Source organism: Pan troglodytes, chromosome 4, assembly GCF_028858775.2.
Source record: "Pan troglodytes isolate AG18354 chromosome 4, NHGRI_mPanTro3-v2.0_pri, whole genome shotgun sequence".
NCBI classification, from domain to species: domain Eukaryota; kingdom Metazoa; phylum Chordata; class Mammalia; order Primates; family Hominidae; genus Pan; species Pan troglodytes.
The window spans coordinates 106,887,114-106,908,869 of NC_072402.2; the positions used below are offsets into that span (position 1 = coordinate 106,887,114).

Sequence of the window (21,756 nt, forward strand, 5' to 3'; positions counted from 1 at the left end):
TCTACTACATTCTGCTAGGTTAGCCTAGATACAAAAGGGTGGAGAAGTGCAAAATGTTACGGCTTCATTTTTCATACCACACCTGTCTCTGAGAGCCTACCTCTCAGCATTACCTTCAAACTTGAAATTTTCAATATTGTGATTTATGGGTTTGCATAACTATCTCTTCTTATAGAATTGAACTCTTTGAGGGAATTAGTTTATCTATATCTGCAGTATATAACAGAGGACTTGTTATGAGTAAGATCTCAATAAATGAATAGTGTGCCAGCTGGTTGATATGTACATACATATACATGAATGAATTTCCTGTTTTACATGGCTAAATTCTGTGATTATAAGATTAACGGAAATGGTACTTTGCAAAAACTCCAAAGTAAATTGGAAGTATGTCTTTTCCATTTTAAAATAGTAGGAGTTTTTGTGTATATGTCAGTCAATAACCATAGAATGCAGTGTTCCTAGAACATACAAATTCATCTGCATAATAGAGACTTAGTAATGTTTCCTGATTCAGTTCCCAGATCAAATAACCAGAAATGATCATCTCTTTTCTCCACCATCATTGTCAAATATGTTGGACCTTTTATAGTCCAAGTTACATTTTGTCTTTGGCGTGTATTTAAGGCCAGATTCATTACCATTTGTGCCAAAATAGCAAGGTCTTAAAAGTGGTTGCAAATGTAGACCCAAATTACTTTGTAACTACAGTTCTTAAACCTTATGTCAGAATTCCTGAGGGCCTTCTGCCAGAATTGGAGTTAACAATGAATGCAACTATATTGCTTGATAGTAAAAATAGCCTATTCGTTCTGCCCCAGTGTAACCTTACCCTATCTGAATGGGAGTGGTCTGAGGGGGAGGTACTTGTGGACTAGGATTGTTGCCTATAGTCTAGACAAGCAGGGTAGTCGAACCTAGTGTCCCTTCCAAAGGTAGAAAAGTTTCAGTATGAATGAACAGAAGGAAAAATAGTAGCTGAGGGTAAAGAAATGAACAAATGAATTATATGAGAGAAATCCAATATTATATTACCTTAAAAGAGGCTCAGAGCAAGAGATGACACTGTCTCTTAGCTTAATTATACCAAATGCCTGAAAGAGTGAACCTGTATGTTTTCTGAGACCACTCCTTCTTTGGAAACCTGCAAACCTGAGTGGCCTCACTTTAGGAGACATATTCATACAATGTGATGGACTGGACAAATTACAGTATTAATGACTAAATGAATTCTAGTAATGTCCCGGTATCTTTTAAGTCATATATCCTTTGGATGTAACAGATCCCGTTAGAAGACTGGGAGTTGACTGTGATATTGTGAAATATATATTGGTCTTTGTCCCCTTTTCCTGGTATAAATGATGTCTTTTTATATGCTGATGAGTTGACTGACAGCTGGCAACCCCTAGGGAGCTTCAGGATGGGGCCTGGTCACCAGAAAGACCAAGGCATGACTGGAGGGTTGGGACTTTTGTCTCCATCCCCCAATCTCTGGGGAGTGAAGGAGGGCTGAAAGTAAATTGTTCACCAGTGGTTTAATCAGTCATGCCTGTGTATTGAAGCCTCCATAAAAACCCAAAAGGACAGTGTTTCCAGAGCTTCCAGATAGCTAAAGATGAGGGAGGTGCTGGAGGGTGGTGCACCCAGAGAGGGCATGGAATCCCCTTCCCCATACCTCTTCATTTGTATTCTTGAAGATATTATTTATCATAAACTGGCATGTATAAAAAATATTTTGAATAATCTAAAAGGCCTACTACCTAATAGCACTAAAATGACCATTTGATGTTTCATAGAATTTTAAAATCCTGTCTTAGTTCTTACATAAGTAATTCACATTGAATTTCACCAAGATCCTATGATACCCACTTGCCTACATTGCTGTACACTGTTGCCGAATGCTGTCAAGCAGCTGTCACATTCTTCTTCCTGTAGTTTGGAAATTGCTATAAATTTGCCAAAATTCTTCCAAACCCTTCAGGCATGATAAATTTTACATTTATAGAAATTATTTTGTCCACCTGGAGTCTTTCAGACACTTTTATGTAACTGTGGTCTGCAAGTTAGTAAAAGCAAATTTCATTAAGAGACCAAAAGGACACATGTATATGCAAAGTTAATATTTGCTCAGACAAATAATCCTTCATGAATGCACAATGCAGATTTTTTGTGGATTACATCAAAGAATCACAAAATGAATAACAATCATGGAAGGACATTGGGTGAATATTTTAGGTAAATATTTTTAAAAACCTTTATCTTGTAGAGCTACAAGAAAAGTAGCTATGCATATGAAATCAAGTCTTAATACCATAAAGTCTTATCAAATATAATGCAGAATTAAAATTGAACAAAGATAAAGAAAGCTTTCCTGACTATGGAAAGAAAATATATAGAGACAGAAAAGAAATTGAATTTCAGATCTTTGTTTCAAGATAAAAATGAATTATTATAAAATAGACCTGTATTCATAACTTAGACTCTATTTCAGTTTTCTACACTGCGAGCAATCATAGGACTGAAGGGAAATTTATTATAAAGTCACCTGGGATATTACTTCATAAACATAGAAAGCAACATTAGAAATTGAAATGGGAATAATGAAAATTTCATTTTAAAAGAATGTAAATGGGAGGCAAGGAAAGAACTGTTGAGATACATAAAAAAGTCATTACTTCTTTTGAATTCCTATAAATACTGAAAACTGTTTTCCATTAACAGAATACTGGTGCTACAATAAATATATTTCCCCTTTGTATGTTGGGACCAAAACTACTCTAAAAATGCTCTCTGTGATGATATGCCAGATGAAGAGTTTGCCATTTGCCACCCAGGAGTGTGGCCTAGGAGTCAGAAAACCAGAGGTAAATGTGCAAGCTGACCATGTAGCTGTGTCTGGTTGGGAGAATTTAGGGGACGTAGTCCATTATTGGCACTCTTGGTAAAGTACAAAGTAAGTCAGTGGCATCCCTTGTACAAAGAAGAAAATCTTGCAAAGAGTTAACCACTGCAGAACATTCAGTATCTAAATCTAGGTGCATTCCACTATAATTAGGGTGTATTTATTCATTAGTAGCTGAACATTTTGCAGACTATAAAAATTTAAATGTTCCTGAGGCTCATTATGGCACCTTGTGCATCACAGATTACACAGTTGCTCTGTATCTTTATGTGCCTTTTATATCTTAATTTAGGTCTTAGTGTGACTATATCTCTTCATGAAATTATAAACCATAACAAATGATTACGGAGGAATTGTTATATGCCCTTATAGAAAATAGAATAGAAAAAAATGCATATTTTAGTCCTCCCAATATATTCTTATTCCATAGCCTAAGTGCCAAGTCAGGGGCTTTATTTCATTCATCTTAAACAGGAAAGAAAATAGTTCCCAGGAACAAAATGGCAGAAATCTATCTACTCAGGGATTAAAGAGTATAACTTTTATCAAGATAAAATGAATAGTATTTCAAAGAAACCAAAAGAACACTAAACACTGTGGAAAACAAAGAACTAGAGCTTTGGAGCAAAACAGATTCCATACTCAGCCACTTACCAGCTATGTGATCTTGGGCAAGTTATTTAATCTCTGAGCCTGTTTCTGTATCCATATACAAAGACATCTATGCCTCTGAGTGTGATTGTTAGGATTAGGGATAATAGGTTAAGTTCCTAGCATTGTGCCTGACACATAATAGGTGTCAATCAATGGTTACCAATATTCTTACAGGGTTGGGAAGTGTGATTTCTTGGTTGTAACCCACAGTTACTCAGCAAAGGCAAGCTAGAGGATACTTCCATTGCTATAGTTGAGCTCCTGGGTAGTGGAAATCTTCTAACTTACCCTCTGAGTGTGACTTGCATTCATTAGCTGCTGACACCCACTGTTGTATTGGCAACATGGAAAGCTCTTTGCCAGGACCATCTACCACCTCTGTGAGGCTAGATTCATCTGGCTAGTTACAGGAAGACAGTGCCTTTAACCTGGAGTATACAGGACGTTAGAGTTGAAAGGGTCATATGCTGGCCACCAGCTGGTGCACCATGGACCCCTGGTTCCTCCAAATTATTGCAAGTGTTCCAAGTGTCTATTCAGCATCACCTGATACAGAATAATGTCTTGCATATATCTATCTATATGCACTATTCTTTTACTGTTGTGATTAGTAGAGTGTAAATTCACTTCAAAACATTGTCAAATTCTTAGTAGCTTTTCATCATGTTGTATTTTTGCTGTCAGCCATTATAAAACATGACATCAGGGTTGATGTGTGGTGCAAAGGATCATAAAATTGTTCGACATCATTCAGCAGCCCTCATGCTCAGAAAATCAAGAACTGGTGCTCTCATTTCCAGGGTCCAGGAAAATATGGAACATATAAGCTTATACAGCTTATTAAAGAAAACACTGGGTGAAAACTCTGTTAATCCCTAGTCCAGAACTTCCAACAATGCAAATGTTTGTATCACTGCTTATGGAAAAAATCTGTGGAAGTATTTAGCGTACAGATTAGTATGCATGAAGTTGAGTATTGAAAGAGCATGGGTTATATGAAAGACATTTAAAATGGTATCTGGCACATATAAAGGACTCAATAAATGACAGCCATTATCATGACGGCTATTCAGTAAGAAGTGGTTTTTGTCACTTTTTTCTGTCTGTTGCTCAGGTAACTTATTGCATCCAAGTATAACATTTTAAGTTATGTTATTTGTCACTCAGGCAAGTACTTCTGTTTTCACTTCATAGTCTCAGAATGGGAGTGGGTGTATGTTTTTTAAATCTCTCTTCCAGAAGTCTTTTAGGAGTAGACGCTATTGCCATCAATACTGAGACTAACTTCTGAGCCAGGTCCTTGTAGTGCATTTTATTGTAGCCTCAGACAGCTAGTGGCCTTTAATTTGTTTGCTTAAGACAGAGCTCAGTTTCGTTATTAAATTACCCAGTAAAATTTGATATGTTCATCATCACTGGCCATCAGAGAAATGCAAATCAAAACCACAGTGAGATACCATCTCACACCAGTTAGAATGGCAATCATTAAAAAGTCAGGAAACAACAGGTGCTGGAGAGGATGTGGAGAAATAGGAACACTTTTACACTGTTGGTGGGAAGGTAAACTAGTTCAACCATTGTGGAAGTCAGTGTGGCGATTCCTCAGGGATCTAGAACTAGGAATACCATTTGACCCAGCCATCCCATTACTGGGTATATACCCAAAGGACTATAAATCATGCTGCTATAAAGACACATGCACACGTATGTTTATTGCGGCACTATTCACAATAGCAAAGACTTGGAACCAACCCAAATGTCCAACAATGGTAGACTGGATTAAGAAAATGTGGCACATATACACCATGGAATACTATGCAGCCATAAAAATTGATGAGTTCATGTCCTTTGTAGGGACATGGATGAAACTGGAAATCATCATTCTCAGTAGACTATCGCAAGGACAAAAAACCAAACACCGCATGTTCTCACTCATAGGTGGGAATTGAACAATGAGATCACATGGACACAGGAAGGGGAACATCACACTCTGGGGACTGTTGTGGGGTGGGGGGAGGGGGGCGGGATAGCATTAGGAGATATACCTAATGCTAAATGACGAGTTACTGGGTGCAGCACACCAGCATGGCACATGTATACATATGTAACTAACCTGCACATTGTGCACATGTACCCTAAAACTTAAAGTATAATAATAATAAAATAAAAAGAAAAAAAATTTTTATATGTTTCTGTGAACTGAAGAGATTAAAACATTTACTTAAATGTTTTTAATCTGTACCCCCACCAAGTTCCTTTAGACCAGAATCTTTATTAAGAGGTTTAACAATAGATCAATATTTATTTAAAATTTGTGCCTGGAGATTTGGTATTTCATTTCACAATGTGGCCCACAAGTGATAGGGAGCAGAAATATTGACTGAGAGAAATTTATATCTGACTATACAAATTTAGTACCCATTTCATAAACTATAAACCATCCAGATTAATCACAGTAATTAAATGCAAAGAAAGGTCCACTTGGGTTTTTCAGGTAAATTTAAGACAAGCTTCATCACTATATGTTTGGTTCCGAGTTATCTCAACATTCATATTTAGTATGAGTTCTCTTTCTTTATCTAGGAATATGGTTTCTAAGCTAAAGAAAAGAATATGTGGAATCTGCACTTGTAAATGTCCAACCAGAATTCTCTTACAGGGAACTCACCCAAGGAAATGAGATAAAAGATCCAAAAGCAGCAAGCACTTCTCTGTGCTGAGCATGGCCATTTTAAGGAAAGCCAGATGACTTGCAGTATTTTCCATAAGTGATTCCCATTCAGTCAGCTGTGTCAGGCAACAACTTGGTTGTTTTGTGTTCCAGCCATTAGGCAGCAACCTCATTGAAGGGAATCACCACAGGCCTCTGTTTCTCCAGAGAGAGGAATCTTACTCCAATATAGTAAATGGACTCAATGGTTGAGGCATCCAAGCCACCAGTAGGATCTTCCCCTGCTATTGAGACGAAATAACCTGATAGAGAATAAATACATCAGGGCTTAGCCCTATACAAATTTTTTTATAAGTTATGTCTGCATTGTTGTCCCCACCCAGTGCTCTGTCATACCCTTCAGAATTCTCCCAGTGCCCAAATTGACTATTCCTTAAAAGCCTACTTCATGCCTCACCCAGGCCTGCTCAGCCAGTTTTCTCTTATTTTTTCCCACTGTCAGAACATATCAGCCCTGTCCTCCTAATCCCTTAAGACTGTGATGTCTATTCAGTTATCTATCCAAATAATTTATGCTAAAATATGAGTAAGTGGTATAATATGTACCTCCCTCCCCACAAGTAACATATATGCATTTTAACGGTGGCTTTAAGTAAATGGGAAGACTGTATTCTGAGCGTCCTGACAGGTAGCAGGAGAGATCCTTCAAGAATAAGCAGCCATTTGCTCTCACAATAAATATCTGTAGGGCATTGAACCAACCCTGAACAAAAAAGCACAAATTATGCTGTCACTCTACATCAGTTGATAGCTGCATTCAAAGAGGCGGGACTTCTGTTTTCATCCTCCCAGAAGTCTGTGGCACTGGAACAATTCTTCAAAGAGAGAGAACAGACACGCTTCCATAATGGTACTGATTTACAGCTGCAGGCTTCCTTTGGGGCCTCTTTTAGAAATAAGTGCCCCGTTAGTAACGGGCACAGAACTTACCAGAGAGAGGTATGAAGTGCGGTAAAGGAGGTTGCAAAGGGAAGAGAAGAGGTGAGCAACAGTATGATGAATGGAAAACACAGTGAAATCAGCAGTGCACTGAAAATGAGAAATGTAGGGAGATTTCATATTTATGTATTCTGTTCAAAGGAAATAAGGTAGATTCTGAAATGGAAATAAGCAACATCTGACATGCAGAAGAAGCTGGCTAGCCATTTATTTTTTGATCAATCTCTGATCCCATCACTTTCAGCTAAATAGTGGCTATGGTATTGCCTTGTTTTTTTGTTTTTTAAAAAAGGGCTCAACATACCACCTCTATTGCCAAAGACACCCCACCTTGCCCAACCTCAGTTTCCTGGTGTACTCTAAGAGACAGTTTATGGTTCCACTTCTGTTACTGTGTGCAAAATTTTGCAAGAAACAGGCAATCCTACTGTCCTTCATCAGGACACTCATATTGTTTCAAAGCTGTTGGTGACATTTGGCTGCTTCATTAGAAAACAGATTTTTATATGTGTATTATATAGGTTATTTGTTTTGTTGTTTTTTAGGGGGCAGGGAGGGAGTTTGAAGTGTCACTTCCTTTCCTAAAGGTCATCCATTCTGGCTCTTATTTAAAGTTCAAAAGTTATAGCCATTGGCCATGGGTTAAGGTGTGTGTCATTTGATTACATTCTGAAAGAGAATTATTAGCTAAATTGAGAAGCATAGTAGGTGGCTAAAATTACAGACTCTGGAGCTACGCTGCTGGGATTCAGTTTCTGCTTTCCTCCACTTACGGGCTTTGTGACCTTGGGCAAGTTGATTAGCTTCCTGGGCTTCAGTTTTATCATCTATAGGAATGGAGATCATAAGTACAGTAATTTCTGAGTGACTTAACATATAAAAAGTGCTTCAAATAGTACCCGGCATATAGTAAATACTATTTAAGTTGGTTTTAGGAGAACTAAACTGAGTGTCTTTTATATTCATGTGAAGAGAAAATTGTCAAATTTAGTTGAATCTTATTAGAAAGGGAAAAGAGGCAGATTCCCCGATGCATTGTTTCTGAGGCTAAATTCAAGTCTTCCTATGATGAACGTACAGTTTTGTATGTGTGTGTGACTAACATTTATTGACACTGACTACTTTCTGTTTAAGTGGTTTATATATTTCATTTAATTCTCACAAAAACCTCATGTTGTAGGTACAGTTATTATCCCCATTTCACAAATGAGAAAACTAAAGCTAAGAGTAAGTAAATTTCCAAACCTCCAAGAGCTAATAAATGATGTAATACTTAAAAGTTGATGCTTTTACCATATATAAAAATGGATTGAAGACTTAAAATAAGATCTGAAACTAGAAAACTACTTCAGAAAACATAGGAGAAATGCTTCAGGACATTGGTCTAGGCAAAGGTTTTATGGCTAAGACTTCAAAAGCACAGGCAACTAAAACAAAAATAGACAAATGGGACTATATTAAATTTAAAAGCTTCTGCACAGCAAAGGAAACAATCAGCATAGTGAAGAGACAACCTGTAGAATGGAAGAAAATATTTTCAAACTATTCATCTGACAAGGGACTAAAATCCAGAATATCCAAGAAACTCAAACAGCTCAACACTAATCATTATGGAAATGCAAATCAAAACCACAGTGAGATACCATTTCACCCCAGTTAGAATGGCTATCATCAAAAGACAAATAACGCCAGGTGCGGTGGCTCACACCTGTAATTCCAACACTTTGGGAGGCCGAGGTGGGAGAATCGTATGAACGTGGGAGATGGAGGTTGCAGTGAGCCGAGATCGTGCCACTGCACTCCAGCCCAGGCGACAGAGCAAGATTCCATCTCCAAAAAACAAACAAACAAATAACAAATGCTGGCAAGGATGCAGAGAAAAGGAAGCTCTTATACACTGTTGGTGAGAATGTAAATTAATATATATATATTATGGAAAACAGTGGGGAAGTTTCTTAAGAAAAAAAACTAAGAGTAGAACATATGATCCAGCATATTTGTCCAAAGGAAAGAAACTCAGTATATCAAAGGGATACCTATGTTTATTAAAGCACTATTCACAATAGCTAAGATATAAGGAATCAACCTAAATGTCCATCAACAAAGAAAATGTGGTGTGTATACATACATGATAGAATACTATTTACCCGTTTAAAAAGAATGAAATCCTGTCATTTGCAGCAACATGGATGAGCCTGGAGTACATTATGTTAAGCAAAATAAGTAAGGCAGAGAAAGATAAATACTGCGTGTTCTCACTCATGTGGGAGCTAAAAAAATCGAGCTCGTGAAGGAAGAGAGCAGAATTGAAAGGTACAGGAGACTGGGAAGGGTAGAGAGGTGGGGAGGATAGAAAGAGATTGGGTTTGTAGATACCAAAAATATAGCTATATAGAAAGAGTTCTGGTGTTCTGTAGCAGTGTAGAATGAATAAGGTTAATTTATTCTATATTCTCAAGAAGGCAGAAGGGAAGATTTCAGTGTTCATGACACAAATGATAAATGTTTGAGATGATAGATATGCTAATTACCCTGATTTGATCATTACATATTGTATACACATATCAAAATATCACTGTCCCATAAATATGTACGATTATTATATGTCAACTAAGAATAATAGGGTAAAGAAGTAATGGAACCGTATACTCGCAGTTGTCAATAAAAAAAGTAAATAAATCTGCCAAGCAGTACACTTGGCCTGTGTGGAGGAAATTATTAACATTTTCTGAAGGACATCAAATGATATTAGAATAAATGTCAGAACAAGAAATGTACAATTAAAGTCAGGTTTGTAAACAAATATATACATGTAGTACAAGTTTTTATAATAAGAATGTATGTATCTAAATTTATAACAATGAGTCAAATGAAACTGGCAAAGTCTGATGGGAAACGTTTGGTCACATTCTTTTGTGTTTAAATTTTTAAAGAACATGTATCAGTGTATAAGTGATATAAAAATTATTAGAAAATAACGTAATTCATGTATTTTTAAAAGTTGGTGCTTTTAACTACCGTAATGTCCCCCAAATATGCTTGCAGCTAACTATATAAATACATTTTGTATAATAATTCTCCCCTTTTTATCAGAATATAGTAGAGCAAATGATGTATGCTTCATTTAATCCTCACTCCCTGGGTTGTTGGTTTTATGCCATGTTTCAGCCAGAATCAGGAAACTCCAGGGCCTTAAAGAGGTTTTCTCCTCATAAGTGCTAGTAGTTATTTGTGGCTCAATATTATCCAGACCCAGTGGGAATAGTTTTTATGCCAAAAAAAAAAAAAGCAAAAATTTCTCTAACTTTTTTTACATAACAGCATTGCAAAGGAGAACTCTGGCTCAGCCTCATGGTGATTCCTGGCTTACTGTACGATTTGCTGTAAGAGTGAACATAGCCACAGAACAAGACGTGCACCATGTGCTTTCTAGACAGTGAAGAAAATTTACTCATCTCCATTGCCTGCTGGCCTTGGCATTCCTGTAACTGCTCTCTGTTCTCATTTAATCCTTAATTAACCTGTCTGTCTCATATTATGTATGACTTGTAAGACACCTCTGTTACACACTCAGAAGTTTGAATCTTCAAATAAGATTACTCGGCAGACATAAATGGAACACTTCCATCTCCTTTTGGCAGTGAGCAGCATTTGCTGTTATATCCCTCTGCATGTGGTGAGATATAGCTGTCTCTGATACCTCAGGTGAATGACAACACCAGCCTATTATGAGATTTCTCACCTCTGAATTCATGTCGGATTTGCAGTCTATAACACACAGGTTCACACTGATTGTTCTCTAGCACTTTTATGTGTGAAGAGGCTGGGAGTACTAGTGTGTCTCCCAAAGTGTGACTCAGAACTGGGCAATAGTAGGCTTAATAAAGAGGAGAATAGAGAGAAAAGAAGGAAGAAAGGTGTATGATTGCCTTATCTCCCAAATTAGATTGTTGGCTTCTTAGCCCAGACACCATATCCTTTTTTCTGTCTCCTTTAATACTTATTAGAATATTTGCAAACAGTATGCAGTACATGCTTATGGCCTAAAGGCCTAAGGTTTTATTTAATGCATAGATTATCTCAAAAAGATCCCATTTCCACTCACTTGAACTTAATGCAGCCCAAAGGAAGTAGCATTTTCTGTAAATGTTATTGAAATTTTATTTACACTGAATTGAGGTATCTCTAAATTAGTTTTAGATTTGCCTCTCATAGAACTGTAATTCTCATTTCAGAGGACAAATCTCTAAACTGGTGATGCAATGAAGATAGTTATGACAACAGAAGTGTATGTAGCTATAAAACATAGATATTACTCTGAAGAAAGTACTAACAATGAAATCCTATACACGACTAAAGTGTTGCAGTGACTGAAAACTCATTCTGACCAAGGATGATGGCATTTGGCCCACTGACTAGAGTTGGGAGGTGCATACTATACTGCCATTGTACCTCTGCCAAAAAAATTAGTTGACTATACATATGTGGGTCTGTTTCTAGATCCTCTCTGTTCTAGTCAATTGAGCTACAAACATTTCTACCAATGCTAAACTGTATTAAGAACTGTAGCTTTCTAGTGGGATCTGAAATCAGGTTAGGTAAGTCCTACAACTTTGTACACCTTTCTTAAAATTACTTTATTGTAGAACCCCTCATTTCCATATACATTTTAGACTCCATTTATCTAGTTCTACAACACATCAGCCAGAAATTTTGGTTGTGAGTGCATTAAATCTATACATTAATTTGGGAAGAATTGCCATATTAATATTCACATATTTTTAAATTAATATTCACATGATTTTTTTCAGTCAAGTTTTGTAGTATAAAGGACTTGTCTTTTGTTAGATTTATTTTTAGATATTTGCCTTATTGGAACTACTTTAAATGGAATTTATTTTCCAGTTGTTTGCTGCTTACAAGAATACTTTGTGTATTTTTGCAGCCTTGTAAATCATTAATTCTAGTTCTTGTTATAAACATTCCCAAAGATATTCTGTGTAAAAAACATCAGATTTTCATATTGAAAAAGACATAAGAGAAAACACAAAATTGAGAGGCAGATATCAGAAAAGTAGTAAAATTGTTTCCAAGAGAACCCTTTGACTAGAAGTGGTGAAAACAGGTATCCTTGCTTTGACCTCAATAGAAAAAAATGTAGCCTTTCACCATTTAAGTGTGTAATGTTAGGGATTTAAGTTTTTGTGTATGCCCTTTGTCAGGTTAAATAAATTCCTTAATATTTCTAGATTGTTGCGTTTTACCAATGGGTTTGAATATTTGTCCAATGCTTTTTCTGCATCAGTTGGAATGATCAAGTTTTTCCCTCCTATGTTCTGTTACTCTAGTGAATAACATCGATTACTTTTAAAATGCTAAACCAACCTTGTGTTACTAGGACAAGCTCCACTTGGTTATTTGTTATTTTTGTATATGACTGTATCTGTAAGTTCCACATCTGTGGATTCAACCATCCAGAGATTTTTTTTAAAATGGATAGTTGTGTCTGTACTAAACATACAAACTTCCTTGTCATCATTCCCTAAATATAACAACTATTACATAGCATTTACAATGTATTATGTATTATAAGTAATCTAGAGATGATTTAAAGTATATAGGATCATGTGCATATGCAAATCTACACCATTTTGTATCAGGGATTTGAGCATCTTTGGATTTTGGTATCTGAGGGGGGGTCCTGGAACCAATCATGGATCCCAAGGGATGGCTGTATATGAATTTGGTTATTGAATGTCCTCCCCACCAGAAATACTTTGGAAGATTAGAGTGGTCAGGAAAGAACTCTCTGAAGAGAGAGTGTTTGGGCTAAGAATGAATGAAGAGGAGCCAGCTATGCAAAACTGGAAGAACACTGGAGGCAAAGGGGAACAGCTAAGTGCAAAGGGTATACAGTGCAAACAAGCTTGCCTCATTTAGGGAACTCGTCCTGCATTTGGGGACAAAAAGAAGCCCAGTATGGATGGGATATAGTAAATGATAGGGAGACTGGACAAGATGAGGTGGGCTAGAGAGAGACGGGGCCAGATGCAGCAGAAAAAGAGTTGCCAACCTCTCTGGTACCTCAGCCACTTTCCAACCTTTGGGAAGCCCTAAGAATTGTCTATCAGAGTCTACTCAGTATCTACTAGGCACATGCAGCTATTTAATGTAACTAAAAGTATATAAAATGAAAAATTCAGTTTCTTGGTCACACTAGCCACATTGCAGGTGTCCAGTAGCACATGTGGCAGATGGCTACTTTATTGGACAATGCTGCTCTAGGAAAGCCAAAGGAGAAATAATGCCAAGTTTGCTTAGCCTCTTCTCTGTAATTTTCTCTTTTAAAGCTAGAATCGGTGTTTTTCTATTTAAATGGAAATATATGTGGTACCTAGAAAACTAGCATGTGGCCTATTCCATATGCATATGTTCTCATGGATGTTTTTTACCTATGACAGAAAAGATGAGGACTGGTAAATCACAAACATTCTTAACCTCATTATAAATACATTGCAAATGTAAAAATGCAAAGTGTGGAAATCATAAATGTGAAAGTGGCTTTAAATTTGTTTTAATAGGCGTTTTCTGTGTCTTACTGTAACCTAGGGACCTTGCTGCAAGAAACTGCCTGGTAGGTGAAAATAATGTTCTGAAAATCAGTGACTTTGGAATGTCTCGTCAAGAGGATGGTGGAGTGTATTCATCTTCTGGCTTAAAGCAGATTCCCATTAAATGGACAGCACCGGAGGCTCTTAATTATGGTAAGAATAGACCACTTTTTTTTTTATGGTAAAAATGAACGGCATCAGCATAAAACATTCACAAGCAATATTTACAGGGGTAGCACAGAATGCAAGTTAGAATGATTTGAGGATCAACACAAATAAGTGAATTTCATACCTTTTAATTTGTTGAAATTATTGATCAGATTTCTATATGTAACATTGCTATATTAAAAAGGTAGATATAAGTACTTTTAAATATGACTATACATCTGAGAAAGAGTTTTTATACCAAAAAAAATGACTTCGTAATAGATTATACAGAGTAAGCGTTGCTGTGGCTCTGGACCATTTCTTTCGAATGTCTTATAATTGGTCCAATAACCTCATCTGATGTTAGGTTCCTAAAATATTAAGTCAATCAGTTCTTTAGTTTCTCACTCTGAAATCGACATGGTTTCTTAGCATCTCAGTCTGTGGAACTGATATAAATCTTGAGCAAAGAAGGAGATGGGAATAACATTTTAAAACAGCAGGGATTTTTTTTCACTTGAATTTTTATGTGTCATTGTAATTGGAAATAAATATAACTTGCATTATCTGTGGTTGGGATGAAATGGGCCATAACAAGATGAATGACAACTCAAGAATTTAAGAGGAAAAAAAAGTGTGCTTTAAATAAAATTAGAAATTATATTTTCATTAAGGGAAGCAGCATATGAGCCATGGATTGGTGAATGGGTATGGTATGTTTTGAATAAAAATGTAAAATGATTCTTTGTTGATTTAAAATGAAAAATTACCTCATTATGGAAACTAATTTGTAAAGCATTTATAAATGCCTTAATTTAATTCCTAAATTAGAGAAAGCTTTTTTAAAAAATGGAGGTGAAATTCACATACCATAAAATTAATTACTTTAAAGTGAACAGTCATTGGCATTTAGTACAGTTCACAATGTTGTATAACCAGTACCTCTAGTTTCAAAACATTTTCATCAATCCAAAATAAAACCCTGTCACCAATAAGCATCCTCCTCCCATTCTTCCATTCCGTTGTCCCCTAGTAGCCACCAATCTGCCTTTTATTTCTGTGGATTTACCTATTCTGGGAATTTCATACAAATGGAATTATACGGTATGCGATATCTTGTGTCTGGCTTATTTTACTTAGCGTAAGATTTTTGAGGTTCATCCATCTTGTATCATGTATCAGTACTTCATTCCTTTTTAGGACTGAATAATCCATTGTATGGATATACAACCATTTATCCATTTTTGTGTATTTGAACAGTTTTCAATTATTCTGGGTATATACTAGAAGTCATATGGTAATTTTATGTTTAACTTTTTGAGGAACCACCAAATGTTTTCCAGATAAAGCTTTTGAATGTAATTGGTTTGGAAGTTGATTGGGGCTGACCCAGCTACCACAGATACTAACCCTCACCCTTAGTTTGTCTTTCAGCGTGTCAGTAAGAGAGGTTCTTTCTTATGAGCTTTCTAGTGATTGCAAGCCAGTTCCACTATTCCTTAGAATCTAGAAAAAATGGCAGAGCTGCTATTTTCCATAGTGATTCCTCTCTGGGGTGATTGTTGTTATTAACTCTAGGGTCAGATTATATTACTAAGGGGGATGATCACAGGATAAAAGATAGATTATAATACTCAATATTTACACAAAGGTTTTTGTTAGATGACAAAACATTTTCAAGCACTAAGGAAGCTGTAACTGGGCTTGGGAGTCCTTAAAGTCTTTACCAGTAAAATCCAACTCTAGAATTTGCTCTTAACTCTGTTTGCCAGATTCTCTGTGTTATATAGCCTTTAAAAGTCCTCTTACTCTTAAACAATTTTGCCAAGTAAAATTCTGCCTCTTGACCACGGTGTATTTTTTGAATTTCAAGCTGACTAAAGTGTTGTATTTACAAATTAAAGTTTCAATTCTGGATATATCTAACAGCCAGACCCAAAGCATTTTAAGTAAGTAATAAGGACAAGTCAAGTCTAAAGATTTTTTATAATTGAGACAGGGTCTTACTTTGTCACCCGGGCTGGAGTGCGGCGGCATAATCATGGCTCACTGCAGCCTCAACCTCCAGGGCTCAAGCAGTCCTCCCACCTCATCCTCCGGAGTAGCTGGGACTGCAGGCATAAGCCATTGCGCCCAGTCTCTGAAGATCCTTGATCTACAGTGAGGGACTTTTTTAGTAGACTTTAGTAAATTTTATGAAACGTAGAACAATTTAGATGACAAGGAAGGAGAGATTTTGATATAGGAGACGTTTATAGTATTTAATACCCAGTCCAATGAGAGAGTTCCTGAAAGACTCTACAAGCCTTCTCCTAGCAATCCAGAGAAGTTTAGTTCCCACAGACTACAATTACTGAAGATTGACTCTAAATCCTAGCGTGGTTTTTTTTTTTTTTTTTTGAGATGGAGTTTTGCTCTGTTGCCCAGGGTGGAGCGCAGCAGCGCGATCTAGGCTCACGGCAACCTCTGCCTCCTGGGTTCAAGCAATTCTCCTGTCTCAGCCTCCCCAGTAGCTGGGACAACAGGTGCCCGCCACCACGCCCAGCTAATTTTTGTACTTTTAGTAGAGACAGGGTTTTACCATATTGGTCAGGCTGGTCTCGAACTCCTGACCTCTGGTGATCCACCCGCCTTGGCCTTCCAAGGTGCTGGGATTACAGGCGTGAGCTACCGTGCCCAATCCAATACTTCTTTCATATATGAAAGCAGTATATACTCTTTCTTCACTCTTGTCTCACTCAGAATAGGTGAAACACTCAAATCTCCCATGTAGTATGGGGTCAGGGTGGATGAAAGAAACCTCCAGTCCAAGGAACCTCTCTGAAACTGTCTTAGGGCCACAGAGCCATGATCATGCCACTACACGCCAGCCTGGGCAACAGAGCGAGACCCTGTCTCAAGAAAAGTGGGGGGTGGGGCATAGAATTAAACCTATTGTCACTGTGTTATCATAAGTGTTGTTTTTGTATATTTGGCTTTAAAAAAAAAATCAAGCAATACTAAAGGGCATTCCCAGCCCTATTGCTAGCCAGATCACTTTCCTTCCTAGATGAAAATACTCTTGATACAGTCTCATACTCTTCTCATAAGTGGCTGAGAAATCTTTTTGTATGTGTCTTTCTCATATACTTTACTTTAAAAAAAAATACAAAATGGTAGAATACTCAACGCCTGTTTGGCATATATTGCTACCATCCTTAGTCACAGCTGTCACCAAAGGTACTGTTTTTATAAGGGGAAAATAGAATACTGATCTCCAACTAAGAAATCATAAATCATCTATTTATCATCAATTATTGAACAGAAATTTTCCTTTTGTCACCTGGGTATTTGGGGCTGATATATCCTCTAATTAGTTATATTAGCATGATGTAACTAAGTACCGTGAAATGGGAGGGAGGCAGAATTTTTAGTGAGCAGGTTTCCCATGCCATTAGCTGCATGACCCTGGCAAGCCATCAGTTTGTAAGATAAGAACAGTAGGACCTTTTCCCTATAGAGTATAGTGAAGATCAAGTGAGACATAGAAAAGTAGCAAAATGCTATACAATTGTAAGTTACTCTTGGTCTGTTAAAATTACCCAACAAAACCAGGTTCAAAGATCCAGGTTTCAGAGCTAGGTTATAAGCTTTTACTTCCAGAGTGTGATCTTGGTTTATATGTAATATGTCTTTATTGATCTCTGCCCAGATATTATCTTACAAAATAAGATATGAGTCTGTATAACCTACATTTTCTTAAAGAATTAGTCTTAACTTGTAGCCATAGAATGACTTTCATGAAAAGTATTAAATTATTGAATGCCAAGCATGAAATGATAGGCAGACAAGAAAATTAATCTTCCACCCAAAAATGTCCATAATTACTATCTACTAAGAAGGACGCTACTTCACACAGCTGGAGCTGATAATCAGTTAGTACAACGCCACTCTGATGTCAGAGCAGTTATTATAGCAGGCATACTCTGGTTTTCACTAAGTACTTTTTTTTCTTTTTTTAAGAAAGGCCATCCTGTTTTAAAGTAACATGACAGTTTTGGAGGAGGAGCATTTATAAATCCTGCAGTGGCAGAGTTAAGACAGGAAACCACATGAGGGATAGAAAATGAAATAACTTAAGAAATCTTTAACACCACTGTAAATGGAGTTAGTTATGATAGTATATGTAAAAGTAAAAAATACAAATATGTTGGGAACATCTTGGAAACTCTTAGCTCCTTGGAGAGGCTGGAGATTGGAAAAAACTGATCTGCTTCTCCTCCTTTATTCCACGTCCATCTCCAGAAGATACCTTGTGCTGGTTTGTATCTTTGTGCTTCTCTAGGAGACTACCAAAAAAATTCTAAGAGCTTAGCTCATGTAGCTCAGTAAAACAGGTGCACCTAGGTATTTCAACAAAACAAGGCGCACCATGTAATTTAAAGACGTTTTTGTTAGCCAGCTATGTTAATTTCCACTGTTTAAAACACACATAAATATTTTTCGTAAATGAAACTATCAGAGAAAATGAGACCTTTAAGCATGTAAGAACATCTGTAAACAGCAATGAGTGAAAAAATGAAGAAACTTTCCTAATTGCTTTAAGTTTGTTTGTAATTTTAATGGAAAGAAAACGAAGTAGGCATAAGACAAAATTGCAGGAATCCAACTTGGTTAATCTCCTAGGATTGATAACGTAAAAATGTATATCTTTTTAATATAAACCATCTATCTCATTCAGATACCACAGAGAAAGTAAGCTTGCACACTGGCTGAATATTTATTCTTGGGGGGAGGGAGAGTGATTTGGAGGCTAGTTTGATTAAACTAGCAGCCTGAAGAATATTTATTTAATTGGTAATATTACTAGACCTGGAATGTAAAACCAGTAAAGAGAATAGGAAGACTGCATGTCGAACTCATTTGGTAAGTTTAAATACAGTCATGTATCGCTTAATGACAGGGATACACTCTGAGAAATGCGTCATTACGCAGTTTCATCATTCCATGATCATAGGGTATACTTACAGAAACCAAGTACACATCTAGGCTACAAACCTATATAGCATGTTACTGTATTGAATACTATAGATCATTTTAACACAATGGTAAGTTTTTGTGTATCTAGACATAGAAAAGGTAATGTGTTATACTATGACATTACCATGGCTACCACATCACTAGGCAATAGGAATTTTTTAGCTCCATTATAATGGGACCACTGTCATATATGTGCTCCATCATTGACCAAACATCATTATGTGGTGCATGACTGACACAGACATACATAACCAGGAAGGGTCACCTACTTGTCTACTGTGCCTCATGTGGTTATGGTTGTTGTTCCCCTTCCAGGGAGATACAGTTCAGAGAGTGACGTGTGGAGCTTTGGCATCCTTCTCTGGGAGACCTTCAGCTTAGGGGTTTGTCCATACCCTGGAATGACAAATCAACAAGCAAGAGAGCAAGTAGAAAGAGGTGAGCCAAATACATTCATTGTTAGTGTTCATGTCCAGCCCCAGGGGTAGGCAGTGCTTATAGTGTGTCTGCTTGAGGAGGGGTGTGTTAGATACTGTTTGGTTGTGTTATGAGACCATCTCTGGGGTTCAGAAGCAGATTTATCTAACATCTCTGCTCTTTATCCAAACACTTTGAAGGATTTCAATGCGAGAGAGAGGTATATAGGCTTTTCTTCCACCCTTTCCCTGTCTGGCATGACAGCTGCAGGATTGGGCTGTTCGCTGTCGTTAAGAGAAATAGGGTGGTGTTTCTCAAACTCTTGTGTTCTATGCCAGATAAACCTCCTTTTAAATAATATTCCAAATTGAAATGCAGTTAGTCTTCAGGAAGTTTTTGAGAATGTGACAACATTGTAGCACTTCTGAAGAAACCCTTTGGGGTTCCTAGACCATAGATGGGAATAACTAAGTAATGGTGACAGGCTTGCATGCACTTGTGTAGCGTACAGTCTCGACAAAAAGAAAGCTCGTGATAAAATACTGTGCCCTAATGTCTGGGCCCCAGTGAGGGGCATGGTTGTAGAAGTGGATGAAGGAAGATGCCTTTCTAACTTCCTTTCTACCTTCTCCTACCTTTACACACTACCCAATGCACTGCTGAAACACTGCCAACCAACAGACGGTAAAAGAATATGACTCATATTCATTTTTATTTATTTCCCTATTGAATTCACATTTATAAAATCCTCCTCTTCATCTTGAAAAACATAGGTTGTACAGATGATTTTTTAAAACTGTTCACAGGGTCTAATTCTGAAAGTGAATACTTAGAGCAACTATAATATGCATTTGTATGTATCTTACATCAGACTTTCTGAGAAATGAACAAATAAAAAATGTTCTTTGAATTAGAAGTCTTAAGACTCTGTAATATTGAATTCTGCATCACCTGTAGAAAATAAAAACTCAGCCTCCCCAGAAATTGATGTTTTGTTTCCATATAACTACAACGTAAGGTACCAAAAGTTAATAACTGCATAATGCCCTGTGTGAACATTTTGTGTCTTACCTCCATTCTAAATTCTGTTCTCCTTCTCTTGGGTCTTCAGGATACCGGATGTCAGCTCCCCAGCACTGTCCAGAGGATATTTCCAAAATCATGATGAAGTGTTGGGATTATAAACCTGAAAATCGCCCTAAGTTCAGTGAACTTCAGAAAGAGCTCACTATCATCAAGAGAAAACTCACATAGTGACAGGATGGCGCCAAACTCAGCCTTCAGGACTCTGTCCTCCAGCAGAGTAACATTATTGTTCTCATTAACAATGAATTTATACCACATTACCTTCGACAGTCTTCTACCATTATTTTTTATTAACTGGGTGTTTTAAAAGTACGTTCCACTTGTAAAAAGTCAAAGGCAAATTTGTTAAAGAAATAGGCAGTCCTACCAAGGGCTTTCTTAGCTAACCATAGCAATCCTACCATTTCAGACCATTGCAGATAGAAAAGCACAGGCTTCTAAGTGTGTGAAGGATAAAAGATCTATCCTTTTCACACCTTTTTTCTACTTCAGGCACAGTTTGTGGGCTGCCATCCTATGCCACAGACCCTACTCAGTTGGTGCTATAAACAGCATTGGTAATGCCATGTTTGCAGGACATGTTCCAACCACAGCTGGCTTTCTCCTCTGCCAAAGCAAGATTATATTTGTAAACAGAATTTTATATTGGGAATTATTTGGACCTCCTGAGGTTTTTCTTTTCTTTCTTGCCAGGTATAAGCCCAATGTAAGAATCATCATGCTCCTACATTATTTGTAAGGTTGTCATTTTCCTCCTCCTTTGTCTGGGCATCAGAAAACAATGCACGTAGGTCGGGCACGGTGGCTCACGCCTGTAATCCCAGGCATGAGATTACATGCCTGGGATTACAGGCGTGAGCCACAGTGCCCAGCCCCCTCCCTCCTTTGGGAGGCCGAGGCAGGCGGATCACCTGAGGTCAGGAGTTCGAGACCAGCCTGGCTTGCATGGTGAAACCCTGTCTCTACCAAAAAAAAAAAAAAAAGAAACACACACACAACGCATGAAACGTCGTCAAAGTTAGAGTTGAGGCAGTTGCTTTTCAAGGATGTTACAGAGAGCTGTGAAGCAAGAAACAGATTTGAACAGGAGGGTGGGCTGGAGAAAAGAGCAGCTAAAGAATGATTATCAGAGTAAAGAAGAAAGTGAAAATATAAAACCACCTTATCAGAGTTATGCCTTTCTAAACATCTAAACAAACATTCACATATTCTATTCTAAAAACACATAATACATATTCTATTTTATGGTC

General features: G+C 37.2%; 1 protein-coding gene across 40 annotated transcripts in view; it reads left to right on the forward strand.

Moving 5' to 3' along the window:
- FER (FER tyrosine kinase) overlaps window positions 1-21,493 on the forward strand; it is a 439,457-nt gene extending 417,964 nt beyond the window's left edge. For 21 of the 40 annotated variants that reach the window (XR_010156947.1, XR_010156943.1, XR_010156944.1 and 18 more), the window contains 3 exons: window positions 13,836-13,990; window positions 19,319-19,441; window positions 20,532-21,493. Coding sequence is in view for 16 of the 40 variants with exons in the window: in XM_063810513.1 (XP_063666583.1) it covers window positions 13,836-13,990; window positions 19,319-19,441; window positions 20,532-20,674 (421 nt within the window). In the remaining 24 variants the exon portion in view is untranslated. The remainder of the gene's footprint in view (window positions 1-13,835; window positions 13,991-19,318; window positions 19,442-20,531) is intronic. The other 19 variants (XR_010156953.1, XR_010156948.1, XR_010156958.1 and 16 more) reach the window with 4 other exon arrangements.
- Window positions 21,494-21,756: the final 263 nt, after the last annotated feature.